This window comes from Podarcis pityusensis, assembly GCF_964106645.2.
Source record: "Podarcis pityusensis genome assembly, chromosome: 13".
NCBI lineage: Eukaryota > Metazoa > Chordata > Lepidosauria > Squamata > Lacertidae > Podarcis > Podarcis pityusensis.
The window spans coordinates 8,250,875-8,276,008 of record NC_138038.1 but is presented as its reverse complement, the minus strand read 5'-3'; the positions used below and the strand labels follow the sequence as shown (position 1 = coordinate 8,276,008).

The window sequence follows — 25,134 nt, the reverse complement described above, 5'->3', positions numbered from 1 at the left end:
TTTGGGAACTCTTTCCATACTAAGCAGAAAACGCTTAATGGATGGAATGTATCCATGTTGTTGTGAAGGCAGAACTGTGAAACCAAACAAGCTTCAATTTCAAGATAGAGGAGAAAACTAGGGGTTTGTGGGATACTCCCTAAGCTATCAATGGGGACTTTCTGTCTCCCTCTAGATCTGACGTGAGGATTAAGCAGTCTCTTGGAGGGTTGCATCTTCCTCTGTGTTCAGACTGTATCTATGCTCAACCTGTAAACAACTCAAATATTACAAAACAGTATACACCTTCGGTGACCTCCTCCCAAGGGAAGCTAAACTTGGGTAAGCTGTGTAGCTCTGGAACTTCTCGCTGCTCAGAGAAGAGGGGTGAACGTAAAAATATCTCTCTATGTCAATGTGATGTTATGGGTTGGGTGTGAACCAGGAAATCCTGGGTTCGAATCACCACACTACCATGAAGTTCACCTGGTTGTTATGAAAATAAAATGGGGTAACAGCGCCTCACCCACACGGCTGAGAGAGTTCCTTGAAGGAGAGGCAGGGGACAAAAGTAGTAAATGAGATGTAGGGAAATTGAGTTACCAGAAGAAAACACCCAAGTCTAGAATTTGTTCTCACGTGTCACAGGTTGTTACATTAGATAGTTACTAATCTATCCCTTTTCTTGCTCAGATGACTTAGCTTTATATTAAAGTCATTGTTAATGTTGTATTTTAATTTTGTTTTTAAGTTGTAATCATTCAGCTTGTTTTTATTATTGCTTGTTAGCCGCCCTGAGCCCGGCCTTGGCTGGGGAGGGCGGGGTATAAACAAAAATTATTATTATTATTATTTAAATTTAAAAATAAAAAAGCAAATGGAATAAAGCTGATAAAGACATTTTTCCTGCTAAATCTCTGCAACGTCCAGTTAAGCATATTGCAGCTGATTAAATACTTCTCTGCTCATATTCCTCTTCCTGTCCTCTCCCATTTGCTCTGGGCTCTTTATGTAGGCAAATACACACATCCAGATAGCTTCAAAAAAGGACTCCCAAGGTTGGCTCAGTAACCTTTGCTGCCTGAAATGGAGGGCAAGATGACGCCCTCATTCCATGGATAGAAGATTATTGGATCTGCAGGTGAATCTTATTTCCAACACTGAAAATGGGGCAGTAACTTCTGCCGCACCTGAGGGCAGAAGCTATCGTAGAGGGGAGGCCACGTGGCTCAAAGTTCTGGGCTTAAGACCTCCCACCTAAAAGGGGCTAAAATGAATGGGAAGGTGGCCCTGTGGAATGGGAAGCACCTCCCATAGGAGGCTCCCAGTCTGGAGAGCCTAACACATAATTAGGAGATCAGATACATAGAGCTGTAATAGGAACGACATAAGACTATCTGTGGAGGAGTGAGCAGCTGGAGACAACTGGACTGTATTCACATTGCTTGCTTATTTTATCCAGCATCCCTGAAAGAAGAAAAAGGAAGGAGCAATGGTGACAGAAAATCTCCTCAGAGAGTGATAGCTTATAAAACGCAGAGCTGGTGGCACATTTCTACCTTGGGAAATTTGGAAGCTGTGGCTAGTGTGGCTGCCTTGACTGATCTCCTATATAGCTACATGAGATTTTCCATGGTGCTTTTCCGAAGGACAGAGTCTAATCCTTCATGCTGACATCTCCCTGGAGTTTTGATTTACTCTTTGGCTCACCCACAGCTTGCATTTCCACACACGGCTGGGTGTTGCACCACAGACATCTCCATGAAGGACCTTCCATTCACAATCTACCCTGCCTGTCACACCAGTCGGTGCAAGAGCTCCATATTTCAGAAACGTTCTCGGAGCGTGGATGGTTTATTCCAAACTGGGTCTGGAACCCACCTTGGCTATGAGAACTATGATCTTTGGGGCCTGCAGGGGTAAGTAACCTGAGCTCTGTCTGATTTGTTAATTGCTATGAGGAATGCTGTTTTACATGAACTTTGGGCTTGCAAATTCAGAGTGGATCCTATGTGGAGAGGGGCTCCTGATGATCTGCTTTCCTTTAATCCCAATTTATAAAGTTCTGGCATAAAAAAGGGTGTATGTACCTCCACCAAGAAACAGTTGAGCAGGGGTTGTTGTTTTTTAACCAGATAATTGCCCCAGTGTGATGGAAGAATCTGCAACTACACGCCAGATTTCTGCTTATTTTCTAAACAGGACAGGGTCCCCCGTTGGGGTTAGAATTTTAGAAGTAGAATACTCTGTACCCATATTCTCTCATTATAATCCAAACATCTCTTAGTGCTTTCCCCTGCTTCTTGCCCTGGAGCTTTCCTCGCAAAACCCCACTCTTTACAGATGAATCGGAGCAAATGGCGATCCACAGAAAACTCAAATTGCTGTTTGTAGTGCTTCAACTTTAAAGAGCAGGTTTTAATGCGGAAGGCTCCGGGGCAAAAAAGGGAATGTCATTTGGATACGGAGCTTTAAAGTGCTTACCCGTACCTGGAAAGCGTGGGGTGAAAGGTAAGAGTGGATAAGACCTTATTTGAGCTATTCTTTGGTAATGTGAATTTGACAGAAGACATTGTTTGCAAGAGCAGAGATAAGAAAGAGTAGATGTATCTTCATCAGAGTAAGAAGTAGGAGACAAGACTTATTGGAGTAGGAGAACAACTCTCATCAGGTGAAAAAGAGGGGAATAGCAAGGTCTGATTCCATCAGGTCTGTTTCAGACTCAGTACTTTAAAGATCAATCCCCAAGGAGCAAAGGTGGTAACTTGACATTGTTTTAGGTGCACTGTGAGCACTTTTAATTGGAAAAAGTGACAGAGAGCTCAGTTTTCAGGGTGACTCTGAGTTCATGTTGAATCCCCATTTATTTATCCAGTGGTTGTATGGAAATTTTACACAAACCACTCTGCTGTATGCCTTCCGACATAGGAAGTCTCTGGATTAGAGAATTAAAACTTACCTAATGCGGTTTGGTGTGTGTGCACACAAAGCACATACAAACTTTTAAAGGCACCGAGTCTGGGAAAGGGTGAGGGAAGAGAAGAGAAGAGAAGGGAGCAACCCAGAGTGGCTCAGTTGGTCGTGGCTCAATCCTTCTTCCTAGGGGACTCTGGGAACTGTAGCTTTCTCAGGGCGAATGGAGGTCTTCTAACAACCCCCAGCATTGCTAACAAATGACAGCTCTTGGGATTCTTTGGGGGAAAGCCATGCAGTGCCGGATTTACGTATAAGCTAAACAAGCTATAGCATAGGGCCCCACTCTCTTGGGCCTCCCCCCCCCCCAATATACTTCTTCTTAATTGTATTTCACCATTAATATACTTCTTCTTCACGAAATTAAAAGACGCCTGCTTCTTGGGAGAAAAGCAATGACAAATCTAGACAGCATCTTAAAAAGCAGAGACATCACCTTGCCAACAAAGGTCCGTATAGTTCAAGCTATGGTTTTCGCAGTAGTGATGTATGGAAGTGAGAGCTGGACCATAAAGAAGGCTGATCTCCGAAGAACTGATGATTTTGAATTATGGTGCTGGAGGAGACTCTTGAGAGTCCCATGGGCTGCAAGAAGATCAAACCTATCCATTCTGAAGGAAATCATCCCTGAAGGACAGATCCTGAAGCTGAGGCTCCAAGACTTTGGCTACCTCCTGAGAAGAGAAGACTCCCTGGAAAAGACCCTGATGTTGGGAAAGATGGAGGGCACAAGGAGAAGGGAACGACAGAGGACAAGATGGTTGGACAGTGTTCTCGAAGCTACCAGCGTGAGTTTGATCAAACTGCGGGAGGCAGTGGAAGACAGGAGTGCCTGGCGTGCTCTGGTCCATGGGGTCACGAAGAGTCGGACACGACTAAATGACTAAACAACAACAAATAATGGACACTATAGCCTCACTTCTCCTCTGAAACAAGAATCTTCTTTTCGAAAAGTTCAAGCATGTAGATACACATGCTTAACATTTCTTCCCAACTCTTTCAACTTTAAGCAAGTATCCTGGAACTGCCTGAAGCAAGCCAAAGGACAGGTTGGGGGCCCAGGTCTCTGTCTCATCCTCCGGCTTGCTACTTTTCCTGCTGTACAACCTTGAGCTGCTGCTGCAATTTACAGTCATATTTTTTTTCACCCACCCACTAAATGGAAAATTGGCACAAGTTGCGCTGCTTTACCAGTTACACCCAGACACTAGGCGAATGCCACCGTTTTCATTGCCAGGCTGCAATGGTGCCCTTTGGATGTTTCCACGCACAAATGCTCTCTTCCAAATTAAAACCCTCTTCTTTCCCCCCCAGTAAGTTCAGCTTCTGTTCCCAGAAAACAAATCCTCCAGGCCATTCCTGTCATTTAATGGTCCTTCCTGTGAGGTGGTCAACTTTTAACCTCATCTGGGGATCAGTGCCTTTAAGAGGTAAGTGACAGGATTTCAGCAGGCGAAGGCTCTCTCTCTCCAGCCTGAGCATGCAGTGATAAGGAAAGACTTTAATCGGCTGTCTGTCCTCCTGTCACGAAGCTGTTAAAGGCACTGAAAATGATTTCAAGCAGAAGGCTGGCAGGCGGTGCAAGTTGCAAAGATTGCTCTTGAGCAAGACATCGTAGGATTGTGGCACATGTTTCGTTGTCTCCAAGTATGTAAGCAAACGGGAGTTGCCAAGTCCTGAAACCAAACATTCTGGTTCCTGGGTGGGCTTTGCACACAAAATGTGTCATTCAGGGTGGGATGCAGGGAGCAGCTCTGGTGAATCTCAGGAGCTGTTGTTGTTTTTTTATGTCTAGAATTACCCATTTTCAGTTCTTCTGGGAGAGTGGCGAAGCAGAGTCCAGCACAAGAGGAGCATTGCGCCCTCATGTGCCAAATCCTCTTTATCCATCCGCACTGTGCATTTAAAGCAGTATCATTTCACTTTAAACAGTCATGGCTTCACGGCCGGATTTTGGTTTGATGAGGCCCTCAGCTACTGAAGGTAATGGGGCCCTTTTTATGTCCAGCTGTCCTTTGTCAACAACAAATTGTCGCTGTTTTTCGTGTTGAATATATGCTGTGTGGTAATTTATGGACCTAATAGGTATCTAAAGCCATTTGTGTGTAACAAAATATGTATTTTACCAAAGTAATTTTTGAACTGACATACAGTTAAGAAGAAGTATTAAGAAGACTGCTGTCACCATCTGCAGTGATCATGGAACCCAAGAAAGGACTCTGAAATCTGAGGGAGGAAAGCTTAGAGAAGCTAAGGAACCTTTGTCATCTCCTGATTTCATTGACTGATGGAGAGACGCTGGGAAATGCAGCTTGCTGCTCAAACCTTTCCACTACCTCTGACGTTATTCAGTGGTGGGAATGTTGCATTGTGTTAAGCTGGCTGTTCTGAACACCCCTACAGTCAAATTTGGATCCTGGGTCAGGGGAAATTGCTCTGCTTTGACTTTTGGGTGGTGGAGGAAAATACCTTTAAAAGTTACAGTCACTTTGCATAGGTAAAGGTAAAGGGACCCCTGACTATTAGGTGCAGCCACGGACGACTCTGGGGTTGTGGCGCTCATTTTGCTTTACTGGCCAAGAGAGCTGGCGTACAGCTTCTGGGTCATGTGGCCAGCCGCTTCTGGAGAACCAGAGCAGCGCACGGAAATGCCGTTTACCTTCCCGCCGGAGTGGTACCTATTTATCTACTTGCACTTTGATGTGCTTTCGAACTGCTAGGTTGGCAGGAGCAGGGACTGAGCAACGGGAGCTCACCCCGTCGCAGGGATTCGAACTGCCAACCTTCTGATCGGCAAGTCCTAGGCTCTGTGGTTTAACCCACAGCGCCACCCACATCCCTTAGTAACTTTGCATACCAGAGACTAATTTCTAGGCTGCTGAAATAAAAGATAAAACTCATGTTCGTTTTGGTCACAGCCAATACCATCCAGCATAGATTTAATATACTGTTATGAGTTCTTGGGTGCTACGTTTTTCGGGCAAGTAGATGTTAGAATTTAATTAAGGCTTGGGATGTCAAAAGCTAATTAAGATAGGCTAGTTGACCCATGTGTGTATTTGAGCTGTGTACTAGATGCTCCTAATCCTCTGGAACCAACAAGTGTCAAAAGCTAATTAAGCCAGGACTAAGCCAGTGAGGCGATAGACTGGAGATAAGGAGCGATTAGGACAAGTAAGGATCAATGACAAATCTCATTTGCAAATGAGTGGCCTTCCCTCCCTCTTTCAACCGAGAGTTAGTTTTAAAAAGCAAGGCTGGTGTTTTAGATGAGAGTTTATGATTGTAGTTGGGAGTTATGCAATGGAGATAGCAAAGCAATGGGCTGGAGAGCAATGTTTGAGAGCAATGGCTGAGTTCTCCAAGGCTGCCGTAGCACTGGGTGAAGCAAGGGTATTTTGGAGTGTGGTGCTGGGAAGCCCTCCATCATAGGCTCAAGTTGGATATATGGTAAAGGTAAAGGTAAAGGACCCCTGGATGGTTAAGTCCAGTCAAAGGCAACTATGGGGTTGCGGAGCTCATCTCTCTTTCAGGCTAAGGGAGCCGGCGTTTGTTTGTCCACAGACAGCTTTCCGGGTCATGTGGCCAGCAGGACTAAAATGCTTCTGGCACAACGGAACACTGTGACGGAAACCAGTGTGCATGGAGACACTTTTTACCTTCCCGCTTCAGTGCTACCTATTTATCGACTTGCACTGGTGTGCTTTCAAACTGCCTGGTTAGCAGGGGCAGAGCAACGGGAGCTCATCCCGTCACAGGGATTCAAACCACCGACCTTCTGATTGGCAAACCCAAGAGGCTCAGTGGTTTAGACCACAGCGCCACCAGCGTCCCTGCATGTGTAAATAGGCCATATATCATAAAGACAACATAGTCTCCGCTGTGCCTCATTTTCCAAAAGGAAACATGGACCTGGGGAAATGCCTGGAATCCCAGAAATCTTGCACCGCTCAGAGACTGGGGTGGCATGTAAGAGTACCTTCTATTTGCTTTCCAGTTCTCTCCCGGTTCTTAGAGAGATGGAAGTCCACAGACAAGAGGCTGAATTGCTGGATGATTTTGCACTCTAGTGCCAAGCGCTGTCATTTGGACATGCCAGAATATTTCAATTATCCTCTGGGCCTTGCACAGTACTCTCTCTGTCTCCACCTGCCAGCGCAAAAGCAAAAGCAAAAGCAAAAAAAAAAAAAAAAAAGGAAGCACAGGGGGCGGGGAGCAATATCTATGGTAATAAGACTTCTGTAGCCCAAGGGAGTAGCATAACCCTGTTGCTACATGTAAGCAGGACATGTCTGCAGTTTTGCTTACAGGAATTAACAAGCAAGAAGCAATGCAGTTCATAGCAGGACAACGCTAGCCGTAGTTTAGCTGGTGAGTAAATCCAACCAAAACGACATCTGATAGGTTGAGGACTGTGTTGGTACATGCAATAAACGAAAACCAGAAAACTTATTCTCTTGTGCAGTGTGTCACCTCGAGCCGACCTGCAGCTCTGGTTTAGCTTCTCTGCCAACGCTGCCTTCCACATTCTGTCATTCCGACCAGTGCTGGATTTATGTATAAGCTAAACAAGCTATAGCTTAGGGCCCTGCTCTCTTGGGGCCCCAAAAAAAAATTCAAAGAAAAAAACACCTGGATGTGCATTTCCAAAATATAAGATATAAAATAAACCTACATACAGCAACAGTGTTTTGTGTTGTGTAGGCTCCTATGATATGTAAGTAATGGGCCCCGCCTACTAGTCTGCTCCCTAAAATATCACTGGTTTGCTCATTTCTATATACAGTGGTACCTTGGGTTACCTACGCTTCAGGTTACAGACTCTGCTAACCCAGAAATAGTACCTTGGGTTAAGAACTTTGCTTCAGGATGAGAACAGAAATCGTGTAGCGGCAGAGGGAGGCCACATTAGCTAAAGTGGTGCTTCAGGTTAAGAACGGTTTCAGGTTAAGAACGGACCTTCGGAACGAATTAAGTACTTAACCTGAGGTACCACTGTATAGGGTGCCTACATTCTGCATGGACTGGTTATTTTGTTATGTGCAAATGGCTTTAGATACCTATTACAGTGGTACCTCAGGAGCCCCGTTCACATCCTGAAGCGAATGCAACTGCGGGTCGCGTTTTGCCACTTCCACACATGTGCATGACGTTATTTTGACCGTCTGCGCATGCGCATGCGGCAAAACCCGGAAGTAACGAACTCTGTTGCTTCTGGGTTGCCGTGGAGCGCAACCCGAAAATACTTAACTTGAAGCACATTTATCCCAAGGTATGACTGTAGGTCCATAAATTACCATATAGCATATATTCAACACAAAAAAACTGACAATTTGTTGTTGACAAAGGACAGCTGGACATATAAAGGGCCCCATTACCTTCAGTAGCTTAGGGCCTCATCAAACTAAATCCAGCCCTGATTCCGACTTTGCACAGATAAGCTGTTCTCGGATTTTTGGAAGTGGGGAGTCGCCATACAAGCAGCTGCAAAGAACTGCATCTCCTCCAAGTGTCCTGATTTCCCAGGGACAGTCCCGGAATTACAGAAGCCATCCCAGTTTCTGATATGATCCCACGCATATTGTGGAGAAAGTGACTTGGAAGAAGTTTTTCTCCCTCTCTCAGTACAGTGGTACCTCGGGTTACATATGGTTCAGGTTACATACGCTTCAGGTTACAGACTCCGCTAACCCAGAAATATTGCTTCAGGTTAAGCACTTTGCTTCAGGATGAGAACAGAAATTGTGCTCCGGCAGCGTGGCAGCAGCAGGAGGCCCCATTAGCTAAAGTGGTGCTTCAGGTTAAGAAGAGTTTCAGGTTAAGTACGGACCTCCGGAACGAATTAAGTACTTAACCCGAGGTACCACTGTACTAGAACTCAGTGGCATCCAGCAAAGATGCATGCTGAAAGATTCTGGACAGACAAAACAAAGAATTCCTTCACACAATGCATAGGTAAATTATGGAATTCAAAACACCCCCCATAAAAGGTAGCGTTGGCAATTGTTTAAGAATAATTAAAAATCTCATTTGCAGTTAGTTTGGAAATTAAGGGCTTTATTTATTTCCGGATGCTGACTCTTTCCCGCCTGGGGAAACTGAAGGTGTCACAATTAAGTAGGAACTTTTGGTGCAGATAAACAATGTCTGCCATAGGAATAAGAAAATTAATTTGTTTGATGCAGGACAAAGATAACTCAGAGCTATAACCAGCCAGCTTCTTATACTGGCATTCAGGCTGCATTCACATGACAGTTTATTCAATTTTCATGACACTTCCCTGTTAGGCTCTGCGTTATATTTGGGCTTCCAGACTACATAAGAGCCACTTCTGGAAGGATAGTGGAATACAGTGGTACCTCGGGTTACATACGCTTCAGGTTCAGGTTACAGACTCCGCTAACCCAGAAATAGTACCTCAGGTTAGGAACTTTGCTTCAGGATGAGAACAGAAATCGGGCTCCGGCGGTGCAGCGGCAACAGGAGGCCCCATTAGCTAAAGTGGTGCTTCAGGTTAAGAACAGTTTCAGGTTAAGAACAGACCTCCAGAACCAATTAAGTACTTAACCCAAGGTACCACTGTATAGCCACCAGTTTGGTGCTCATTTCCATGTTTTTGGCTTCCATAAAAACAACCCCATTTGCAAATAATATCATAATGAGTGCTAAACTTGTGCTATATTCCACTATAGTTTCACTATTTTGACCACCTCCACCTGCCTAATGGTAGGGCCAGTGCCCCTCCCCTAACTATCAGTCAGCATTCTGTGACTACTGAGCATGCACAGTCCTCATAGGGCTGATTTTGGCACACACCTCTTGGGTGTCTCCCTCCATTAGAGAATGAGGTTTTATTTTATTTTTTTGGACTTCTGCAAACCTTCTTCTGAAAACTTATTCTTCTGCAAACCTTCTTCTGCAAAGGCTTCTTCTGAAGCCTACAGATACCTCCGTCTTGTGTCTCTGGATGGTGCTGTTTTGGCCACATGAGGAGTCACACTTGGAGAATGAGTTCACTGTTAACAAATACGATTCTGTACATCTTTATCCTGCTCTTTCCTTCAAGGAGCTCAGGGTGCTTCTCCATTTTCTTTTTCACCCCTTCTGTCCACATGATTCTGTGAGGCTGAGAGACAGTAACTGCCCAAGGTCACTTGGTTCTCATTTTGCAATCAAACCTAGGACTGCTTGCCATGTGTTTTATTGACATAGCGGCAGTTTTTCATCGGACCAAGAGACAGTGCAAAATAATAATAATAATAATAATAATAATAATAATAAATTAAAAACTTCCCTAAACAGGGCTGCTTTCAGATGTCTTCTAAAGGTCAGATAGTTGCTTATTTCCTTCACATCTGAAGGGAGGGCGTTCCACAGGGTGGGCGCCACTGCCGAGAAGGCCCTCTGTCTGGTTCCCTGTAACTCCACTTTTTGCAGTGAGGGAACCTCCAGAAGGCCCTCGGAGCTGGACTTCAGTGTCTGGGCAGAACAATGGGGGTGGGGTGGGGAGACGCTCCTTCAGGTATACTGGACCGCGGCTGTTTAGGGCTTTAAAGGTCAGCATCAACACTTTGAATTGTGCTCAGAAACATACTGGGAGCCAGTGTAGGTCTTTCAGGACTGGAATTATATGGTCCTGGCAGCCGCTCCCAGTCACCAGTCTAGCTGCTGCATTCTGGATTAGTTGTAGTTTCCGGTCACCTTCAAAGGTAGCCCCACATAGAGTGCATTGGAGCAGTATACTGTATAGTTGAACTAGAACTGGAGAGATTAGTTCACTGGGTGACTTTGGATCATTTGGTGACTTCTTGCAACCTAACCTACATTGCAGGGTTGTGTGTATAAACAAGGAGAGGAGAACTATGGATTCATCCCTGACCTCCTTGGGAAAAGTCTGGGACAGAAAATACAATTCACAACAACTGTGTTGATTTCTTAAAAGTTCAATTTGAGATTCCAAGCGTGCGTTCATTGCTTGGAAGACGGATAACATACCAAAAGTTTTTGTTCACAAATTTGATGAGCTTTATTTGGACTGGATGTTGCATGTTTTAATTAAGTAAATCGATTATATTGTATTTGTGGTTATTGTAAGACTGATCCTTTGTAAGCACGGGTATTCAGTTGTAGCCCTCCTTCCCAGAGTGCTTGTTAGGTTCTCTCTACTTCACATCCATGGTTTAAATTATTACATGACACAGGTAACAGTTCAAACTCTTATTGAGGTCAGTTTCATGGTTAAAGGAAGTAATGTATCCTCCAAAACTCGAGACTCGGTCACATTCACATTGTTGTTGTTTAGTTATTTAGTCGTGTCCGACTCTTCGTGACCCCATGGACCAGAGCACGTCCTATCTTCCACTGCCTCCCGCAGTTTGGTCAAACACATGTTGGTAGCTTCGAGACCACTGTCCCACCATCTTGTCCTCTGTCGTCCCCTTCTCCTTGTGCCCTCCATCTTTCCCAACATCAGGGTCTTTTCCAGGGAGTCTTCCCTTCTCATGAGGTGGCCAAAGTATTGGAGCCTCAGCTTCAGGATCTGTCCTTAAAGTGAGCACTCAGAGCTGATTTCCTCCAGAATGGAGAGGTTTGATCTTCTTGCAGTCCATGGGACTCTCAGTTCACATTCACACCATGCATCTAAAGCAGTCAGTGTCCATTTAAAGCATGTGACTTCTCCAAAAAGCTTCAGAGGGCTGTAGTTCACTCCTCACAGAGCTACAGTTGCCAGCACTCTTAATAAACTACAGTTCCCATGATTCTTTGCAGTGTGCCTGTGTGCCATGTGCTTTAAATGAGACAGGCTTAATTTAATTTTGGATGCCTACCAAAGAAGGAAGAAAAAATTGGGGCAATGGTTCTGTTTATTAAATAGAATGATTTTGCTGACTTTTTCAGAGCACAGCAGTCAGCCAGAAGACACAGAGACTTTGAACCATGGAAGATCCTTCTCATCATTTTGGGCGCTTCGATTGCAGCAGCCATCGCCATCGGTCTCTTTGTATACTTCATACACTTTCCGCAAGACAGAAAATATGGTAAATATCGTGTTCAATTTGCAGCGCTGCTTTCTGAATGGAAGTATTGGACCTTTCCCCACTTTCAGAAAATTCATGGACCTGAAGGAGGAAGCTTGAAGAGTGGTGCTGTTTCCGACTTCCTCTTCTAACTCTCTGTGATTTTTAAGGTTCAGACCAGCCCTTGAGCGGCTGAACAGAAAGTGGAGCAACTGAGAGAAAAGAAGGGAAATGGGACAGATGTGGGAGAGCAGTAGAGGGGGCAGGCAGAGTGACTGGGGGTGGAGTCAAGAGAAAGCAAGAAAAGACATCTATGTGTGCTCAGACACATTGGATGCAGTAAAACAGATCCTAGTGGAATTGAATGATTTTTTTTTCATGGTTCCCTCCCCATAAAGGTAAAGGGACCCCTGACCATTAGGTCCAGTCGTGGCCGACTCTGGGGTTGCGACGCTCATCTCGCTTTATTGGCCGAGGGAGCCGGCGTACAGCTTCCGGGTCATGTGGCCAGCATGATTAAGCCACTTCTGGCGAACCAGAGCAGTGCACGGAAATGCCATTTACCTTCCTGCCAGAGCGGTACCTGTTTATCTACTTGCACTTTGATGTGCTTTCGAACTGCTAGGTTGGCAGGAGCAGGGACCGAGCAACGGGAGCTCACCCCGTCGCGGGGATTCGAACCGCCGACCTTCTGATCGGCAAGTCCTAGGCTGTGTGGTTTAACCCACAGCGCCACCCACATCCCTCTGGAAATGTACATCCAGTTTATTTTTCCCTTTAATTTTTTTTTAGGCCCCCAAGAGAGTGGGGGCCTAAGCTATAGCTTCTTTAACTTATATGTAAATCTGGCAATGATCTCAGCCGATAGCACTGCTGATCTGGGCTGTCTTCCCTCATCCTGACAGATAGCAGGGCAGCCAATTGCCCTCACAAGGCACAGTGGCACTACCATGCCCTGGCACTGAGGCAGAACAGCTTTTCTCAGTCAGCAGGAAAGCAGCAGCAGCCACAGTGGATATGCATCTTCGCTGGCTGCCCCACTGATGAAGGCTTGAAGCATCCCCCATCCCCTTGCACTCAAACCATGAGGTCGAGGTGACTCTGCTTCCTCTCCTCCCCCCACCCATTCCATCTCCACAGCTGCTCCTTCCCTCATCTCCACGCCTGATCTCCTGTTTCAGACATCGTGATATATCGGAATCTGTTTAGCTGCTGATATATCACGATGTTGCAAACCAGATATCGCTCAGCCCTACTCTCTTGTTTAGTATACCTACAATCCTTTGCTTATTAGGGGATACCCGACATTTTCTTCCAAAAAGTGCTTTGCAGAGGTAACTACCGTAGAGTTATCAAAAGTAAGGGGTCCGTGGCTTGGCTTTTGAAAAATAGGGGGGCCCTCAGTAATTAGCTAATTGGGAACCGCTGCTTTATAGGAGCATAGGAAATGGCCTTACACTAAGTCCAGCTCAGCAGCAGCAGCTGTCTGGGGTTTCAGGATTATCTCCTGGCCCAACCTGGAAATGCTGGGAATCAGATCTGCAATCTTTCCCATGCAAATTTCATTGTCTGCCATGAGCTATGGCCCTTCCTTCAAAGTTCTAAGCTGTTTTCAAACAGCTGAGGTTACTTACACCTTCCCAGGCCCAATTCCAGAAGTCTGGTGAGCCTGAGCAGGGGGAGAGTGTGGCTTAAGGTAGCCAAGTGTGGCAAGAGGGAGAGAGAATTGTTCTCCCCTTCCCCGCATGCTCATTCTGAGATATTTAGTTGTATGTATTTATTGGTGGTTCTGGAGGGATGTGGACTTTCTAACACAACAGAGGCCTTATCATTCCCCCGCTTTTTCTTTTGCAGATCAGAGATTAACCTACTTCAGCAGCAACTTCAAAATTATGGGCGTCCAGTACAATCCTGCTTTGTCTCGACAGTCCTCAGATCGATTTAGAGAGGCAGGAAATTGGATTGAGAAACTGGTATGTGCAATTTATTTGTTCATCGCAGTTGTTTATTTTCACTGTTGGAGATGCAAATCTTTCCAAGGCGGCTTACGAGTAACATGAAATGACATCTAAAAGAATACGCAATAAGCAATATCAAGAAATTGGGAAGCCCTTGGGATCCTTCCCACTGGGCAGTTGCTGGGAGATGTCCCTGTGGAGGGTGGGAACAGGCTCTGAGGACATTTTTCCTTCCTGCTTGCCACCTTGGTCTCCTGGATCTTTGTCACAGGGCAGTTGGTGGTATATGATCTCCCTATTCCAGAGGTTTCCAACCTTTTTGAGTTGACGGCTCCCTTGGCCAGCTACATTCTTTCTGTGGCACCCCTGTGGGGCTCTGAAGTCCAGTTATGTCACCCCTTGCCTGCAGAGCTCTCACCCTTTTTCGAACACCCTCCCTTGTGGAGTGTTCCCTCAGCCTTCTCTCCTTGGGAGTCCTCTGGGCAGCTGCTGCCCCGATCTCTGAGCTGCCCCCTCCAGCCCCCAAGAGAGGTGCCTCCTGACACTGCCCACCAGGGGCCTGGGAAGAGGATGCCCCCAGCCTTAGTGGCGCAACAGAGACTGGCCAAAGGTGAACAGGAGGCCAGCACCTTACCTTAGGAGGCAGCAGTGGGCGCTGCCAGGCCTGTATGGCAGAAAGGCTCTCCTTCAGCACTGGGCACTCAGCTCCCAGGCAGACCTTGCACACAGCAAGCAGAAGAAAGGCCAGCGCAGTGCCTGCCAGCCTCCCACTTATCTGTCCATTCCCAACAGCAAGGGCTGGCGGACTGGCTGGCTGGGCTTCCTCGCCCACTTGTCTGCTTACTCCGAGGCCGCCTCAACTCCTGGCAACCAGTGCCCCCTGACCAGCCCGAGGCACCATTCACCTGCGGAGCTGGTAGCCAGGGCTGCTGCAACAAATAGCTGTGCAAGCCTTTGGGAGGTAGAGACACAATGTTATGTACTGAGTTGAATAGGATCCAAAATGCAGCAGTCTGATTGGTCCTAGAACAATAGGATTCAGCAGTGTGATTGGTCCTAGACCAATAGGATTCAGAATGCAGCAGTCTGATTGGTCCTAGAACAATAGGACCCAGAATGCAGCAGTCTGATCGGTCCACAGGAGCCACCCAATCCAGCTCCAGGTGGAAGTGAATCCGCAACCTGATTGGCCTACAGGAGAATCCCGGAATTAGCCAATCACGTGGGGCCCATTGTGTAAATAATGTATATAAAGCAGACTTTCTGGGGGAACTTCCATTCCTCCTCACAACTATGAGCTGAATAAAGAGCCTGAAATCCACTCTTGACTCCGAGTATATTTCGCACAAAAAGACATCAGAGGAAAGGAACTAAAGTGGGACATTGGTCAGTGTTTCCCACGGTACCCCTGGCCACCATTCAAGGCCCCTGGGGTGCCATGGCACACTGGTTGAAAACCACTGCCCTGTCCTATTTTTCCTCCTGTCCTCGTTGCTCAGCAGTACCCATTATAGGAAATAAGAATGATGGGTGATTGTTTCCCCCAACAACTGCTTCTCACATCATGTCAGATCCCAGCAAAAATGGCCCATCTCACAGATAAGGTCTTCTGAATGTGATCAAGTTGCTATCTGAGCAGGGGTCAAAGCTAGACTTGTATCTCTGTCCTTGGTCTGTGGCGTTCATATGACGGAAAGGATTACTGATGCATTTGGACTATTTGTGGAAGGCATGGAGAACCTGGGGGTCTCCAGATGTGGTTGGAAGTCTTCACATCACTAAATTCACAGGTAGATTGAGGGGAGAACAATAGGCTTGTTTCCTCCTAAAGTGAGGGGAAATGACTAGGCCAGGGGTCAGCAAACTTTTTCAGCTGTCCCTCAGACCTTGTGGGAGACCGGACTATATTTTGAAGGGGGGAAAAGAACCTACGCCCCACAAATAACCCATTCCTATGCCCCACAAATAACCCAGAGATGCATTTTCAATAAAAGCACACATTCTACTCATGTAAAAACATGCTGATTCCCAGACAGTCCGCAGGCCAGATTTAGAAAACGACTGGGCCGGATCCGGCCCCTGGGCCTTAGTTTGCCTACCCATAAACTAGGCTAAGCATGCCAGGACAGCTTACTCTGTGGGCATTGGCAGGTAACAGCTGACTTCAACTAACAAGCGTAGGGAAACATTTTTAAACTGCTGAAGTTGTTCATGGAATATATGTATCGCTTTTGGCTCAGCCCTGCGTTTCATACACTCCAAGCAGGCATCAGTAAATTTACTATGTGAGAACAGTGTTGCTTTTTCCCTGTGCAATTGATTAGTGTTCAAGTACTGGGGGAAAGTAATGTATCCAAAACAGTCTAAACGAAAGAGTACAAAAAAGCATTTGGATATCCCGTAAGTGAATTCTCGTTTATTGTACTCAAAAGTGAGTGTGTATTTTGAACGTTAAAGAGCTGCTGGCAGTTCTGTTGCAATTGGATTATCCTCTGGAAATTGGTTTTTAATCCATGTGAATCCTTCCATTTGCTGCCTTACTGAAGATGATGATGGTGGAGATAATGTTTAATTGGTTACAGGTTTATGACTCTGGCTTTGAGAGTGCAGATGTCTTTGTTTAGACGCCTATATACTTGTTTGGTCAGTACAACAAGCAAATATTCAGTTTCCTGTTCTTCTTTAAACAATCACGTGTTCACTTACTGAGAACCTAAATATATCGAACAAATGATCTTAAAAGAAGGACAGGAAACTGAGTATTTTCTTGTTGTACAGACCAAACAAATGCAACACAGGAGTTCTGCCCTAGCCTTTTCCTCAGAGACTAGTTTTGTATATATGCAGGGATTCATTCACAAATCCACATTTGGTGGAAGCATTCAAACGTTTTTTCTACCCCTACTACAACAGTCCATAAGGTAGGCCAGGATTATTAATTCCATAGTGCAAATTGCGGGGAAAGATTGAGAGTGAGAGAAGAGAAGCTTGGCTCCTCAGGCTGTTTAGTGAGTCAATGGCTGAGGTGAAAACAATAGGACCGGAAGCCCAGTTTGGGTAGGCTTGTGGTGGCATATGGGGAACGAAGATGGAAAAAACCTGCTATTGGATATATTCAAGATTGTAAAAAGGCAGTGTAATTTAAGGACATGCACTGTGGTTATATCGGTGTATGTATCAACATTATCCACATTTTGCAGGGGGGTCGGACTCGATGAGCCTTGTGGTTCCTTCCAACTCTACAATTCTATGACTAAGTAGACACCCCCAAACTTTAAAAATAATAATAATTGAAGAGATTTGTACCTTTGGTGTGCATAACAGAGGTCCATGGCACCGTTATATAGCAATAATCTGTGACAGTAAATAGTCTGGGGGCGATAAGTGATCCTGAGCAATCAGGGCTGGATTTAGGTTTGATGAGGCCCTGAGCTACTGGAGGTAATGGGGCCCTTTATATGTCCAGCTGTCCTTTATCAACAACAAATTGCCGCTGCTTTTTGTGTTGAATATATGCTATGTGGCAATTTCTGGACCTAATAGGTATTTAAAGGCGTCTGCACATGCAGAATGTAGGCACCCCATACAGTGGTACCTCTGGATGCGAACGGGATCCATTCCGGAGCCCCGTTCACATCCAGAAGCGAACACGACCTGCGTCCGTGCATCTGCGGGTCATGATTCGCCAGTTCTGTGCATGTGCGTGACATCATTTTGACACTGCGCATCCGCGAGCTGCAAAACCCGGAAGTAACACGTTCCATTACTTCTGGGTCGCCACAGCGTGCAACCCGAAATTACTTATCCCGAAGCTACTTCAACCCGAGGTATTACTGTATATAGAAATGAGCAAACCAGTGATATTTTAGGGAGCAGGCTAGCAGGCAGGGCCCATTGCTTATCTTAAAGGAGCCTACGCAGCACAAAATACTGTTGCTGTATGTAGGTTTTATTTTATTTGGGTTTTTTAATCTTATATTTTTGAAATGTGCATCCAGTTTTTTTCCTTTAATTTTTTTGGGGGCCCCCAAGAGAGTGGGGCCCTAAGCTATAGCTTGTTTAGCTTATACGTAAATCCGGCACTGTGGGCAATAATGACATATGACCTAAATGCGACCCACCTAAATTTGAATGCCTTCTGTATGAGCGGCAGGCCATATATCTAAGTGCCAGACTTTCCCACTGAGCACCTAAACATAGAGAGTGGACGATGCTTTCCCTACGATGACAAAGGTGCAGGAATGTCAGGATTCCTGCCGGAAGGATGATTAGCTATGTGTACCAATCAGCTGCCGGTAACATCTGGAAAATCTGGAAAACGTGCTCCTTAGGTGGAGCTGAGTCAAGGGAAGGAGTCAGTGACAAACAAAAAACTTTCTCATTTCCTAATCATTCGAATTCTCTGAGGTTAACAATGGCTGTCTCCTCTAATTCCTACTCAAGTGGCGCATGTTGCATATGTGAGGACCAAACGAGACATGCTATCAAATGTGTCTCTGCCCTTGATGGACAGGGTTGTTGCTTTTAAGAAACGGAAACATAGCTGGGAGGTTGGAAGCTGATACTTATTGGAGCATAAAAAGCATTTCTTTCACTGCTGCAGTCCTGAGGGAGGAAAAAACCTTCTCTGAAAGTGGCATTTTCTTCTGGAGAAATCCAGTGGATTTCCCAAAAAGAAAATACCAGCTCCACAGAACAGATATATCCCTCAGGGCTGCAGCAGGGGGATGAAAGGTTTAAATCACCACCACCGTGCCTTCGGTGCTCCAATAATTATATTCCTCCTCCCGACACTGATTTTATTTGCATTTTTAAAGGCAGCACAAATATGTTTAATGTCACAGGTCTCTTGCTATAAATCTTCTTGACCTGGATAATTATTTCTTTATCACCTGAGATCCTTCTCTCAAGGAGTAGAGAAAATGTTGTGAAACTAGACCTCATAAGCTCAGTCCTGTGCATGTGTACTGGGAATTATTATTGTCCCTGTCTCCAGTTGGGCTCACTCCCATTTAAGCATGCATATAGCCTTCATCTCTTAGATCTTGCATTAGATGAAACTCCCAAGTCCTGTTTCTCTAAGGGCTGGTTAGCAAATGGCAGTAGGGCGTGCTGGATTTTTCAATTTTCAACTTCCCAAAATATGAGGGGTGCTAAAAAGTTGGAATGACTTAGGAATTCAAAAGACATTTTGGTTATATTAATATAACTTAGTTTTGCTTGTTTAGTAAAATGTGTGTAAAATTGCACAGAAAAAAATTACAAATGCAGTTGTACATTATTATTATTATTATTATTATTATTAAGCATTACCTGACATTTTCAGAAGGTAAAATCAAAATCGTTTGGTTTTCCGAAAGCAGTTTGTGGGCTTCTTCAACATAAAACTAAACTTGCCCAATCATGAAAGTTTTGAATTCAGCACTCGCAAAAACATATTTTTAAGGCCTGTCACTGAAGAAATTAGCAAAATTTAAGTTTCAGCCCTTAAACTCACCCCAAAATTTAAGTTGCACACCCTAGTATGGCAGCTCATCACTTGTTTTCAGTAGTCTTAGACAAGTTTGGTCAATACTTTATAGAGACTTGAGCCAGCAGTCTCCCTGTGTGTTGGTGTTCTGGCCATGATTCGCCACTCCCACAAGATAGCCGACTGCATGGTGCCTACATGCATACAGTCTTTCATGCACAGGTACAACTCACATGGTTGATTTCCCAGATAAAATCCTGGTAATGTCCTGCAAGAAGGAGCTGGCCAGTTGTGTGCACGTATGTCGATCTCTTTTGTCGACCAATGTCATTCGTGCCCTGTGTACAGAATTGAGTTAGTGGAATAATACAGGTAAAGGGACCCCTGACCATTAGGTCCAGTTGTGGCTGACTCTGGGGTTGTGGCGCTCATCTCGCTTTACTGACCAAGGGAGCCGGCATACAGCTTCCGGGTCATGTGGCCAGCATGACTAAGCCGCTTCTGGCGAAGCAGAGAAGTGCACGGAAACACCGTTTACCTTCCTGCTGGAGTGGTACCTATTTATCTACTTGCACTTTGACGTGCTTTCAAACTGCTAGGTTGGCAGGAGCAGGGACCGAGCAACGGGAGCTCACCCCGTCGCGGGGATTCGAACCACCGACCTTCTGATCGGCAAGTCCTAGGCTCTGTGGTTTAACCCACAGCACCACCCATGTCCCTAGTGGAATAATATAGAGCAGAGTAAATAATATAAATAAAATGCAAATGTTAAAGAAGGGTGCTTCTTCTTGTTGGACGTTACCAGGATTTGAAGGGTGACCAGGTGACAAAGAGGACAGGACACCCACACTTTTAATAGTTGTGTACAAGAGAAAATTTGAGCAGTTGTAGCTTGTAGTCATTACGGGCCAATTCAGACAAAGCTTCAGAGGCCTAATTTGGGTCTAACATGGAGCCAGCATGCCCACCATGACTGTTTGCTTATTCAATGTTTTTTGGGGGTGGTCCCAAATCTTTGACATTAGCAGGGAGTGGGTGTAATTCCATTTCTTCAGCTCCATGAGCCACTTTAAACATTTTCGCCTTCCACCGGAGGATCAGTTTCCCAAAGTCCTATGAGCTGCACCACAGATATATAACAGCTTTATTATATTGGCAGTTTTATTTTCCGTCTTTCCCCTCATGATCCCTAGGCACAGCATTCACATATTTCACAGCTAAAGCACAATGGGTCAACATCTTCACCATCAGTTATTATTTGTACCCTGCCCATCTGACAGTTTTGGGTGGCTATCAAGTTATCAAGCTATCCCTCTGATCCCAAGGTCTTCTTCCTGGTCAGCCTGGTCAGACCCCATGAGAAGATATGTGAAATTAGAATGTTTTGCACTTGCTTACATTGAATTGCATTTGCCAGTTTTTTTTATTGTTTAGTTATTTCATCAAATTTATATGCCTCCTGATTGTGTGTGTGTGTGTGTGGGAACCCTCAAAGTACTTTACTGCTCATTCATCCAGCTTGGGGAGACACCTCCCTGCTCTGACCCTGAATTTACAAACAGGTGGAGCTCTGACAAACCTCATTTTAGTAATTCAATCATAGGTTAATATTAAAGGCTATCTCTTCCTTCTCCTCCAGTTTTCCCAACACAGTTTTGAATCCTAACTTATGCACCACCTTATGATATCAAAAGAGAGATGTAACCATTCAGGCAACAGAGAGCTCATAGTAAAGTTATAAGAAAATATTTTCTCCCTGGTTTGCTGATACTATGCCAAGACAGATTTATATATCTCTTAGCTTCACAAACCTCAAAAGCAAGCTTTCATATTTAAACTGCTTTATGTTTAAACTCTTTGAGTTGTCACTTCAAAAGAGCACAGTACCTCTATTAACTTTTTTAATTAAAAAATTTAAAAAGTCACTAGGAAACTCTGTGATCCAGTTCCCAAGGAGAACAGAACTGCATTTTAATGAATAAGGAACAACTGGATGATATTATCTCTACCATCCCATTACAGTAGTCTTCTCAGATGCTACTTTTGAGAAGGAATTCAGAATGACTCATTTCCCCGTCTACGTTATTAACATTCCCCAGTTATTTGGAAGAAACATTATTACTACCACTAATGAGGTTGTGGTGTTGTGTTTGTGAAGTTAGACTTCGTTCAGTCAGATAATGCCACACTGTACAGATACAACCTATCTGTTTGGAATGGGACCCATCAGAAGCCAATTAAGTCTGTGACCTAGATGAGCACTTGGGTAACCAGCACTTAAAATCCAATTAAATTTAAATTAATAAATGAATAGCACCAATTGTACTCATGATATCAGACACTCGTTGCATTAGACGAGGTTTTTGTAGTTCCGTATTGACTTACAAGGGACGCAGGTGGTGCTGTGGGTTAAATCACAAAGCCTAGGACTTGCCGATCAGAAGGTCGGCAGTTCGAATCCCTGTGACGGGGTGAGCTCCCGTTGCTCGGTCCCTGCTCCTGCCAACCTAGCAGTTCGAAAGCACAAAGTGCAAGTAGATAAATAGGTACCGCTCGAGCGGGAAGGTAAACGGCGTTTCCGTGTGCTGCTCTGGTTCGCCAGAAGCGGCTTAGTCATTCTGGCCACATGACCCAGAAGCTGTACGCCGGCTCCCTCGGCCAATAAAGCGAGATGAGCGTCGCAACCCCAGAGTCGGCCACGACTGGACCTAATGGTCAGGGGTCCCTTTACCTTTACCTTTATTGACTTACAATGGCCCCTTCCTCATAGCTCCGGTTATGGGCCTGCTGTCAATTCACTATAAAGTTGAGGGTGGAGGAGCTTCAAGGTCAGTTTGCACTGCTGAGAAGGAGGACTCACCTCCATCTCTGGTTTTCTGCTCCAAATTAACTGTTTTAAAACTTGGTTGTTCTCTTGGCAAGAATTATTGCAGGTCATTGAGTCCCATCAGGAGCGGGTGTGTGGGGAGAGAGAGAGAGAGAGAATGAATGAATGAATGAATGAACTAAAAAAAAGGTTGTTGGGAAGTTACAGGTTGGTGGGAGTGTGATTCAACTCCCTATTCTTACCCCTATTGCACTTTAAACCACCACCATGGCTATATAGGAAGTCAGTAGCAGACCTGAAGCATCATGGCTGGTGAGGGAGAGGGTTTTCCTCACATACCTAAATAGCGTTGTATTTTGCATTTGCTGTTGCCACACAGGAAAAAAAATTGAGTTGCAGTAAATGGTTCCCCTGAGAAAACACTAATCACCTACTGAAAAACAAGGCACCACTTTGGGACTTTTATTTGACTAGGAAATACTTTTAATAGAACAAAAATACTTGCATTGCCGTGTAGCAAACTTAATTGACTTATACAAGAGTGACAGTACTGGCAAAAAAGTCTGTGTAAGTTAATTGTATTTGCCACACCTCAAATAAAGCTGCAGTTCTTGTTGCGCTGCTTTGAAAAGGATATGTTAAGATTAGAAGAAGAACAAACAAAGGCAATTAAAATTACGAGGGCATGAAAAGTCTTCTTCATCTTGGATAGAAAGAAGAAAGACATGAAAGAGAGTGATAAAGTAATTGCGTGTGTCAGAGAATTTGAACAGGAAACTAATTTTGGAGCAGCAAGTATAAAACAACTGATTAATACTGTACTTTCCTAAAATGATCAAAAGAATGCACTCTGCAGACTTGGGGAAGTCTTGGGCAAGCAGAGGTGGTGATGGGCAACATGACTGATGATTTTTTTAACACAACACAAAGCCTAGGACTTGCCGATAAGAAGGTCAGCAGTTTGAATCCCTGCGATGGGGTGAGCTCCCATTGCTCGGTTTCCATGCGCTGCTCTGGTTCGCCAGAAGCGGCTTAGTCATGCTGGCCACATGACCCGGAAGCTGTACGCCGGCTCCCTCGGCCAATAAAGTGAGATGAGCACCACAACCCCAGAGTTGGTCACGACTGGACCTAATGGTCAGGGGTCCCTTTACTTTTTACACAAGTTCTTAAAAGAGCCTCTTGGTTGGTCTTTTAATGTGTAAAGGAGGTTATTTTAATCTGTTTCTGTATTTTAACTTTGGTGTCTTTTGAAGCAGGGTTGTAAATTCTTCTTGATTTTACTGTTTTACATTTTGTAAGCCACTTTGATTATTATTTTTTACAATCAAGTGGTTTATATATTTTTTGAAATGAAAAGAAATGAATGAATGGTCACGAAATTGTTAACTACTTGGAACCCCAGGAATGACAGGGATAAGGTTCTCTTTTTGTATCATGTGCCATTCTGAATTTCCTCAAACGCTCACAATAACTGATCAGGTGACTGTGATGGTGTTGCTCTCTTGCTCTCCCTGAACATGTGAGAGCAAATAGTGTGCAGGGGTTGTGTTTGTGTATGCTGCTTTACCGCCCCCCTCCCTGCATACACCAACCCATTTCGCTCCAATCCTGACTTCTGTGTGTTTAGCTCAGGGGTCGACAAATTCCCATCATCTGCCTCTGAGTTGTGACCTCCCTCAAACCACTGTTGTACAGTGGTGCCCCGCAAGACGAATGCCTCGCAAGACGGAAAACCCGCTAGACGAAAGGGTTTTCCGTTTTGGAGGTGCTTCGCAAAACGAATTTCCTGTGTGCTTGCTTCGCAAGACGAAAATGTCTTGCGAGTTCCTGCGGGGTTTTTTTCCTTTCCCCCCCTTTTTCCCAAGCCGCTAAACCGCTTATCAGCTGATGGGCTAAGCCGCTTAACAGCTGGTCGCTAAGCCGCTTATCAGCTGATCGTTAAGCCGCTTATCAGCTTTTTCCCAAGCCGCTAAACCGCTTATCAGCTGAAGGGCTAAGCCGCTTAACAGCTGGTCGCTAAGCCGCTTATCAGCTGTTCGCTAAGCCGCTTATCAGCTGATCCGATAAGCCCGCTAAACCGCTAATGGGCTTGCTTCGCAAGACGAAAAAACCCGCAAGACGAAGAGACTCTTGGAATGGATTCTTTTCGTCTTGCGAGGCACCACTGTAAATCTATACTGGCTTCCTCTTCCTCCTCCCTGGAAGGGTCAGGATGGGGAGGGGGTCTCCACCATTCCTCTTCTGCCCAGTCCATGACAGTCACTCTCTCCTGGTCTGACGTACCTCACACAGGTTTGTGGTGAAGACTGAATGAGGAGAATCCCACCTTGAGGTGCTCAGAGAAAGGGCAGGGTAAAAATGAAATGAACAAACAAATATCATGTCAGTGGTCATGTATGGAAGTTGTTATGTTCTTTAGAAAGACTTGCTGAAAAATCTGACCAAAGGGTGATGGTCCTGTTGTTGACAAGGCTGACTTAGTTCAGAACCCTACATGTTGTGTAAGAAAAGGTGGGCAAAGGTGAATAATAATTCATCTGAGATATTGCAAAAGTTAAAGTGGAATTTGGAAGCTATGAGATGTTGCAGATCAACAGAGGTCTCTGAAACTGAAGGTGTTGACAAGATTGAGCAGGACAAGGTAATAAGCAGAAAAGAGCAAAGCAGGTAAATCAGGTGACAGGACTCTGAGTGTGTGGAAGAGGCAGAGGAGGCCCCAGGTTGACCCCGGAGAGTGGGCCAGTGATTTATTGGGTTTTGTGCCACCAGCGAAGCAGGAGCTAGGGCTGGAGGAAGGGGAAGAGTCTGAGCAGTCAGAGATGGTGGACATAACAGAAGCAGAGGAAGAGGTTCTTCAGGTGGAGGATGAGCTGGTTGAATTCCTGCCATCCCCTGCCGCACTGTCTC

The 25,134-nt window shown here is 45.1% G+C and overlaps 1 protein-coding gene and 1 long non-coding RNA gene across 2 annotated transcripts in view; one reads left to right on the top strand and one right to left on the bottom strand.

The window, feature by feature from the left end:
* LOC308460687 overlaps window positions 1–25,134 on the bottom strand; it is a 197,869-nt gene that overhangs the window by 154,607 nt on the left and 18,128 nt on the right. The gene's annotated exons all lie outside the window — the stretch shown is intronic.
* LOC308460448 (transmembrane protease serine 11E-like) overlaps window positions 1,372–25,134 on the top strand; it is a 64,108-nt gene continuing 40,345 nt past the window's right edge. The window contains exons 1-3 of the mRNA XM_080976878.1: window positions 1,372–1,898; window positions 11,851–11,990; window positions 13,824–13,942. Of these exons, the coding sequence (XP_080833004.1) occupies window positions 1,741–1,898; window positions 11,851–11,990; window positions 13,824–13,942 (417 nt within the window). The 5' untranslated portion in view covers window positions 1,372–1,740. The remainder of the gene's footprint in view (window positions 1,899–11,850; window positions 11,991–13,823; window positions 13,943–25,134) is intronic.